We start from the raw sequence: 9,422 nt of genomic DNA on the forward strand, positions 1-9,422 counted from the left end.
ATGATGTTACCTCAACTGCGTTGCTTTCTTTGAACTCTTTATCCCGTCCTCCTTGCCATTCTTCAGTATCGTCTTATACTCAGTTATAGGCCACAGTAACAACATAATCCTTTTAACTCTACTTGGACACTATCAAGGAAGGGATCTGATGAACACCTCAACTGCATCACTCTCTCTGAACTCTCTATCCTCTCCTCCTTGCCCTTCCTCAATAACAGTGTCTTATACGCCGCTAAATCCCAGACACAGCATGCGCCTTATACTAGTCCGGGCGCTGTCAAGGGTGGGGCTAATAATGTTCAGCGTAAACAAACGGAAGAGATAAGAGAGCCAGAGAAAAGGCGTTGCGGTAGGGAGATGAGACAGTCCCGACCTTGAGATGTTCCTGGTGGGTTTACTGTTCCCCGAGTGTGTTTTTGATGCGATAAAATAAGGTGAAGGAGCGACGGATGAGAAAAGAGAGGGAGGGAAGAAAGTTGAGACGGTAGCAAGGAGAAAAGAAATATACAAGGGAATAAGAGAGTTAGACAATGAAGAGTGGGAAGGAAAAAGAAGGGAGATGACGTGGTATAATAATGAAAGAAAAGTACAGAGTTAGTTAGAGATGGAGAGGAGGGAGGTGAGGCGGTAGCAAGGAGTAGAAAAGAAATATACAGGGGAATAAGAGAGAACTAGACATGGAGTGGGAAAATGAGGGAAGGGAACATAAAGGAACACAAAGGAGGAGAAAGAAAGGTACAGAGTTAATCAATGGATGGGAGAAGAGAATAAGCAAGAAATGGACAAGGGAAATGAGGGAAGATGAAAGATTGAATATTAAGGAATAAGACGAAGAACAAAAGGAAAGAAAGGCGATAGAGTGCAGAGAAAGAGAAATAGCAAAGAGAAAAAGGAGAGAAGATAAAAAGATAGGACAGAAGGAGTCAAACGTCATATGCTGACTAGGAGGCGAGAGAGAGATAGTAAAAAGGAGATCAAAGGATGAAGGATATGGAAGTGAGGTGAAGAGGAACGTAAGATTTTAACTGAAAATATGAGGAGGAGGAAGATGAAGGAAGACATATTGGAGCCAGAACGTGGAAGGAAGAGAAAGATGAGGAGGAGGAGAGAAGGAAAAAGAATAAAGAAAGGAAGGAATGAAAAGGAGGGGAATACAAGTGAGGAGAAAGATGAGGGAAGATATATTGGAGTCAGAATGTGAAAGGAAGGAAAAAAGGAGGAGGAGGAGAGAGAAAACATAAAGAAAGGAAGGAAGGAAAGAGGAGAAGGAGAAGAAAGCAAGTGGTCTGATAAACAGGAAGAGGAGGAATATGATGGAAGATATATTGGGGTCAAAATGTGAAAGGAAGAAAAAAAGGAGGAGGAGGAGAGAGAAAACATAAAGAAAGGAAGGAAGGAAAGAGGAGAAGGAGAAGAAAGCAAGTGATCTGATAAACAGGAAGGGGAGGAATATGATGGAAGATATATTGGGGTCAGAAAGTGGAAGAAAAAAAAAGAGGTGGTGGAAGAGAGAGAAAAAGAAAGAAAATATTAAAGGAAGGAGAAGAAGGAGGAGAATGCATGTGGCGTGATAAAGGAGACTTAGTGACACTCCCTTGTATAAGTTGTGTGCGTGTGTAGTCTTGCATAATACACACACACACACACACACACACACACACACATAAACACAAACCTTTTAATACATAGACAAATATTCTAAACACTTATCAATCTGCTGTTTTTTATCCACTCATCTGAAATTACTCTCCTTCTTCTTCTTCTTATTATTATTATTCTTATTCTTATTATTATTATTATTATTATTATTATTATTATTATTATTATTATTATTATTATTATTATTATTATTATTATTATTATTATTATTATTATTATTATTATTATTATTATTATTACATTTTTTTTCTTTAACTAATGAAACCACTAAAGCATTGTAAACCCCTCTACCGTAAAAACAAAAGGGGGAAAAAAAATGCTTTCACTACAGTCCTCACCTGGAAAAATATGACTTGTTTTCCACTCACCGAAATGAGGCAGAAACACAGGTAATAATTTTCCCCCTGGACGTGTGGCTAAGAAACACACGCGTCAACGATAAGAGGAGAATGGGAGAAGGAGGAAGGGAAGAACAATGAGGAGGAGGAGGAGGGGAAAAGGAGGAGGAGGAGGTGGAGGGAGGAGGTGGAGGGTACCATCCTCTCACCTCCTCTTCATCATTAGTGGAGAGACTGTAGACAAAAAAACAAAAAAAGTTGAGATGAGGTAGAATCATTGAGTGTGAAGGTGTGTAGGGCTGTGTGTGTGTGTGTGTGTGTGTGTGTGTGTGTGTGTGTGTGTGTGTGTGTGTGTGTGTGTGTGTGTGTACCTGCCTCCTTCCTGCCAGGTGAACGGGTACTCACATCATCTTATGCAAGTTACTTTTCCTCTCCACAGAGTCTGGTATTGAACGTAAGGCGGCGTTCACTCAGACAAGGACGATAACTTGTACCCTAGACACCTTGTGGTAGTAGTAGTGGTAGTTGTAGTAGTAGTAGCTTCCCCTGGACGGCGAACACCTTCGGTACAGGTCGGCCAATACCTCACAGGAGGCACGGGTTGATGTAAGTGCCCGCGGATTCTGGGTGCGCGGACAGCGGGCGTTCATGGACATCCGCATATTCGACCCGATGGCTGCCTGTCACCATGAGGTGCCCCTGCAAGCCGCCCACCACAGGAACGAGCAGGAGAAGACAAGGGCATACGGTGAAAGAATCCAACATGTGGATCAGGGCAGCTTCGGCCCCCTCGTCTTCACCACATCCGGCGGGATGGGTCCCAGGGCCCAATGCTTCTCCGCACGCCTCGCGGAACTAATCTCAGAAAAGAGGCATCAGCCAAGGAGCCACGTTGTCGCCTGGATGAGGTGTCGCCTCTCGTTCTCCTTGCTCAGGTCGGCCATCCTATGTCTCAGGGGCACCAGACACTCTGGCCCAAAAGCCACCAACATCTCCAATATGGACTATGAAGCCACAGTGGTGGAGAGTGACATTAGGGTGGGTCGGGAGTGAATTGAGTAGGGAAGGAAAGGGGGATCTGGACGTAATAGATGACAGGTGATTTAGTACTAGGTAGTATTAGTGATATGGTTGGATGCCACAGTCATTAGCGAACAGAGTTGGGGCTAATGACCTCAAAGCAATGGAGCCCTCCATGATTATGTGTCGGGAAAATAAACATGGGTGGAGGTATAATTTATGTAGTAGTAGTGGTAGTAGTAGTAGTAGTAGTAGTAGCTTAGTAGTAGTAGTAGTAGTAATAGTAGTAGTAGTAGTAGTAGCTTAGTAGTAGTAGTAGTAGTAATAGTAGTAGTAGTAGAAGTAGTAGTAGTAACAGAGGGAAAAGGGGAGGGATAGTAAGGGTGTGTGTGTGTGTGTGTGTGAGAGAGAGAGGCATTGATAACCAAGATAAAACAGGTACGATCAATGTTCCTCAATAATTAATAAAAGAATTAGTGTGAAGGCTTGAAGCAGAAAGAAAAAAATAAGACCAGAAATGAACGTTAGCGCACACACACACACACACACACACACACACACACACACACACACACACACACACACACACACACACACACACACACACACACACACACACACACCTGGGATTGACCTGGGGATTTACACCTGACCCGCCACCCGGAAGCTGACACTGCCTCTCACCAACGCACTTCTTTCCACCACCTCTCCCCCCACCCCCCCACCCCCTCTGCCCTCTTCTATTTCATCACAACTCTCCCACAATATAAACCACGGACCCTCTATACCCCTTTCACTTTGTACTTTTTTTAACATTGTATTTTAATATGTATATTTTCAGCTTATCAGTTGCAATCACTCAATAAACCGATTATTATTATTATTATTATTATTATTATTATTATTATTATTACACACTCGCAGCATAGAAATTTTACTCTTGACTGTAGTACTCGTTTTTTTAATCCACAAAGCCACAAAGAAGCAGTTTTTTTTATTTTTTTCTTTCCTCCCATTAGATAATTGCTCTCTGCGTTTAGTATATATGGTCTAAATAAATATTCTCTCTCTCTCTCTCTCTCTCTCTCTCTCTCTCTCTCTCTCTCTCTCTCTCTCTCTCTCTCTCTCTCTCTCTCTCTCTCTCTCTCTCTCTCTCTCTCTCTCTCTCTCTCTCTCTCTCTCTCTCTCTCTCTCTCTCTCTCTCTCTCTCTCTCTCTCTCTCTCTCTCTCTCTCTCTCTCTCTCTCTCTCTCTCTCTTAGGTAATCTGCATTTTCGTTTTTTTTTTTTTTAATATTTTGTTTGGCCTCTGCGTGACTTTCTCGTAGTTTAATCCTTTAAGTTTCCCGTTTTAATGCTGCTTAATGTCGCTTCCTTTTTACTGATTAAATATATCTCCAAAAATATGATTAACCACATGATAATCCAGTTTGTAGGGTACACTTCTGGAAGATATTAAGAAGCTGACTCAAGAACACCTAAATAAAACAAGTTAAACGAAGTCAAGCAATTATTAAACCTCTACCAAAGAAGTCAAATGGACCCAACTGTAGTTCATTTGGATACAAGTGACGCACGATCTGTCGGTATGAATCTTTTTAACTTATCTTTGCGTAACGCTGAATCAAGTAATGTGGCTGATCTTCATTCCCATATCTTATTCAGGAGTAACAGAGTGGCATTTATTTCCCTCTCTATATATAACTAAACATCCTTTCACTTACTTCATAGTTTACTTCTGAACTTAACCCACTTTGTACTACGTCATTCTGGTCCACGTCGCTGCGGCAGGTGTGACTCACGTGGCCTCCTGGCGTGAAAGGTGATTGAGGGGAGCATTTTAATTTGTTATGATGCCTTTACGAAGTTAATTAAAGACTGAAGAGGTGTTAGCATCGTACCTCGCGAGTTTAGTGTGTAGAAGTGGTGGATAAGGAGGAGGAGGAGGAGGAGGAGGAGGAAGGGGTAATGAGAACGAATAGGATGAATGGAAGTGGAGTAGGAGAAGGAAGACGTGGAGGGCAAGGTAGAGAAAGAGGAGGAGAAGGGGAAGGAAGAGGAGGAGGAGAGGAGGAAGACGAGGAGCTTGAAAAATAGTGTAGTTTCCCTTTGACACTTTTTTCTTTTAGTGTGTGTGTGTGTGTGTGTGTGTGTGTGTGTGTGTCAGTTACTACAGGCCCGTCAATCACCAAGGAAGACAGACACGCTAATAGACGGCAATGTACTCTTTAACCTTCTCCTAATTGGGTTACGCCCCTCTGTGACTCGTTAACCCTCCTCCTCCTCCTCCTCCTCCTCCTCCTCCTCCTCCTCCTCCTCCTCCTCCTCCTCCTCCTTCCTCCTTAACTCAATAGTCCTTTTCCTCCTTCTTTTCCCCCTCCAACTCCCCCTTCTCCTTCTCCTCCTCCTCCTCCTTCTCCCCTTTTTGTAACTTAACTAGCACAAAAACTCTTCGGTTAACACAACAAACATTACATTACACAACAACACTGAAAAAGGCTTGGCAGTTATGTAGTGAGATCCAATACGATAGACTTATATCAAAGGAATATTAGACAAATGCATGGATAGTGATATTAAGTGAGGTTAGGTTCACTGGAGCTGCCTTGTCTAAACCTAACGGCCTCTTGCAAGCTCCTTATCTTTTTATGTTCTTTCCATTCCTCGTTCCTTCCCTTCCTCTGTCCATTTTTCAGGTACTCCCTTTTCCTTCATCCTTACCTCACTCCTCCCCTTTCTTCTCTGTTTCTTCCCCCTTCCCTTACGTTTTCTCCCACTTTTGTCTTCACTTTCCTCCCTTCCCCTTCCTCTTTCCTTCGTTCTTTTTGTTTTCTTCCTTAACCTTCACCTTTACGTCCCTTTCCTCCCCTGCCGTAAGCCTCCCCTTCAAGCAACCCTCGCCACCCACTGTTTTTCTTCCCTTCCGCAGCTCAAGTTGACTAAGGTGGCGTCGGGGATCATTGCCATCTGGGTGGTGGCCTGGACGCCCTACGCGGTGGTGTCCCTGCTCGGCATCTTCAGGCAGCGGGCCCTCATCACGCCCCTCGTCTCCATGGTCCCCGCCTTCTTCTGTAAGACTGCGGCGTGTCTCGACCCCTTCATCTACGCTCTCTCCCACCCGCGATTCAAGGTCATTACAAGTGTCCAGGTGTATGAAAATATGACGTTTTTTTTTTTCTCTCTCTCTCTTTTGTGTGTGTGTGTGAATAAAATAGTAATGATTTATGTTTTACTGCGAGAGTTTTGATGATAAATATAAAAAAAATTGTCCACGTGTCTTATGAAAGTGACGTGTTCATGTATGTAAAAACAATGATAGTAATTAATGTTTTTTATTGTTAGTTTTTGCTGAAATATACAAAAATTGAATGCAAGAATGACAGTTAGCGAGGATTGTTCTTAATTCGACCTGGGAATCATACGTAGTGGAAAGGGCAGGTGTTGTTGATTAAGTGAATGCCAGGTAAATTTTTCCAGCTGTTAATCTAATGGAAGTCAGGTAAAAATCTGACCATTTCTTTCTAACTAGATCACAAGGATGAAAATACATTAGCTTCCCACGCCTTATATATATTTTACTAATTTTCTCTTTCTAAATTCCATCAAAACAGTGTGATACAGCTATCTTTGTTCTAATACTACTTTCTTGCTCACTCTAACTCGTTCCCAAGGATAAAAATACTTAAGTTTATCTTCTTTTATATATTTTATCTCTAAATTCCTTCAGAAGAGTGTAATACAGTTGTTTCTGTTCAAATACTCCTCTCTCTCTCTCTCTCTCTCTCTCTCTCTCTCTCTCTCTCTCTCTCTCTCTCTCTCTCTCTCTCTCTCTCTCTCTCTCTCTCTCTCTCTCTCTCTCTCTCTCTCTCTCTCTCTCTCTCTCTCTCTCTCTCTCTCTCTCTCTCTCTCTCTCTCTCTCTCTCTCTCGTACATTAGTTAGCGGTTTAGCTGACGTCAGTACATCAGAGAGAGAAGAAGGAAGAGTTAAATACATGACATTTATTCCCTTTCGTGTCGATATTATCTGTTTCTACTTTGTCTAGTTTTTCTTATATATGATTTTTCTCTTAACTTTTCCTATTTTTCTTGTTTATTAACCTTGAAGTTGTTTGTTTCTTTCAAGGCACTGGTAATCAGGCACCTCTTCACGTCTTCATTAGCTTCCTTTATTGCCCGTATTGGCCCACAGGTGTCCCCTCCTCTCTCTCTCTCTCTCTCTCTCTCTCCCCTTCATATTTTGTTCCACCTTGTTCTGTGTTATTGTCGTGTCTCTCTTATTTCTTCTATTTTTCAAGGACGCGTCTCAGCGGCTCCGCCAGCGTAGGTGGCTGTGCGGTAAACAACAACAACAGCAACACCCACACTCTGTTTCTCCCTTCCACAGGCGGAGCTGAACAAAAGGCTGATGTGGCGCCGACGTCACCTGATGGGGGGCGTGAGGAACGGCATGACGCAAGGCTTCTCCGCGAGCACCTTCAGCGAGATGCGCGAGGAGCGGGAGCTGTCCGACGTGCAGGTGAGGCTCGGGGTGGCTCGGCGATCACTCAGTCCCCAACACCTTGCTGCTGGCCGAGTGTTGTCCATGCTGCACCCTTTGTTGGTCCGTGTGAGGCTTAGAGAGAGAGAGAGAGAGAGAGAGAGAGAGAGAGAGAGAGGGAGTTATGCATGATAGGTCTTGTTGTTTTTTGTTGTTATGGAGGAAAGCTTGCGAATTCTTTTCATATCTTAAGATTGGAGAGTCAGGAGTAATGTACCATTGATATGCTGTCGTGACTTGTCTGGCCGCCACACTTGTCTCTTTGATGAGCATTAACTCACGTAGCATTCATTGGTCGCCTCTTTGTTGATAAGAATGTTCAACAGCATTGCCGGCAGCAAATGACAATTTCGTAACATGCTTCCGTTTCCCGTGCAGGCGTGGGGCAACTTCGACCCGTCGTCCTCGTCGCTGGGGCCGCTGCTGCAGCGCAACACGTCCTGCACCAGCAACCCCACCTGGACCGCACCCGCCGCAGGGACCCCGCCAGCTCCCGGGAGCAAGAGCCTGGCGTCGCCCATATCAGCGGAAATCTACCCCCGGAAGAGCCTCTCCACCTACAGCTTCAGGAGCGTCTCGAGGACAGCAAGGTTCGACGAAAAGCTGGAGGCGGCGCAAAGTCTCGCCGCCAGGACGACTTTCAATTGGAGCTGCGGACGAGGGCGCTGATTGAGCTGCCCACCGCCCCTCTGCCCAAGCCACGCTTCTCTCGCAGCTGTTCCTTTAGCGCCGGTCTTGAACAGGTCAGCCTGTGCACGCAGCCTCCTGCCCACGTGTGGACCACCTCCCAGACGCCGTTCATGATTGAAAACGGCGCGCACACACTCACACGTGGGCGGAGAGTCTCAGCAGGACGGCTAACAACTCGTCTGCGGCCGCCGCCGCCGTGGGTTGGAGGACCAGGGCCGGAGCAACAGCCTGCCCATTATGATTCACGCCCCGCCGACAGGAAATTCTCGAAGAACATGTTGCTTCCAGATCTTCCAGGGCAAAGATTCTGCCCGGCGCCCGGCGGAACAGGAGCAGCTCGTCCATCTTCCAAAACGACGGAAAGATGTAAGGGCCACGCCACGCCCCTCGCCAGCAGGGCCGACGGGCAAACTTCTAAGTCATGATCTCTGCAACTACTCATGCGTGTGGGAACCAGCGGGCGTGGGGTCGCGGGCCGCCGGCGTGGCAGCCCCGTGATGCCCACGCCTCCGCGTCACAGTAGTGGTTAGCTACGACCGCCGCGCCCCATACCCAGCACCGAGGTAGAGAGCCAGGGGGGTGGGGGCCGCCTTGTGATATTAGTGGCGGGAGCGACAGGACCCACGGAGGACAGGCGTTCCGCCGGCCAGGGTCTCGCTGCACCGCAGGGGTCGGGGGGGATGGAAGAAACGGACCAGCAAAGTTAGATTACATGAAATAGTATGTATCTTTGTCTTTCTTTTGCTCCCACGTTATCAATAGCTGTCATATTTTGACAAGGTGTCGCTTGATTTCCTGTAGTAGTAAGTTTACAGTAACAGAGTACCTAATAATGTTACAATCCTATAACATATATTGTGATGCAGAGGGAACTAAATGACGAAGAAAGTCTATGTTTTTAAAAGTACTTTTGTATGTTTAATATTTAAGAAGAGTCTACAGTAAGGAAGGCGAAGCAGGGTGTTCGTAGAGGCAGCGTCAGAGCATCGTAGTCACCGCACCGCACGGCCCGTCGAGGGCACGCCGCCGCCGAGGCGCCGCTGTCTGTGTTAAGGTTAAGGCTGCGCTAGGCAGGGCAAGGCAGAACAGGAGCGTCGGGTTCGCGGCGACCAGAGGACACTCACTCACAAGACATCATTAATTGTTTCTCAATATATTGGCGTAATACCAAACACCACCT

General features: G+C 45.6%; 1 protein-coding gene across 1 annotated transcript; it reads left to right on the top strand.

Moving 5' to 3' along the window:
• Nucleotides 1–250: 250 nt before the first annotated feature.
• Nucleotides 251–8,740, top strand: LOC127009436 (melanopsin-A-like). The gene is made up of 6 exons (XM_050882532.1): nucleotides 251–283; nucleotides 5,945–6,163; nucleotides 7,400–7,531; nucleotides 7,931–8,142; nucleotides 8,268–8,383; nucleotides 8,700–8,740. The coding sequence occupies exons 1-6, from the start codon at nucleotides 251–253 to the stop codon at nucleotides 8,738–8,740; spliced, it is 753 nt and encodes a 250-aa protein (XP_050738489.1).
• Nucleotides 8,741–9,422: the final 682 nt, after the last annotated feature.

The sequence above is a fragment of the Eriocheir sinensis genome, chromosome 40 (genome assembly GCF_024679095.1).
Source record: "Eriocheir sinensis breed Jianghai 21 chromosome 40, ASM2467909v1, whole genome shotgun sequence".
Taxonomy (NCBI): domain Eukaryota; kingdom Metazoa; phylum Arthropoda; class Malacostraca; order Decapoda; family Varunidae; genus Eriocheir; species Eriocheir sinensis.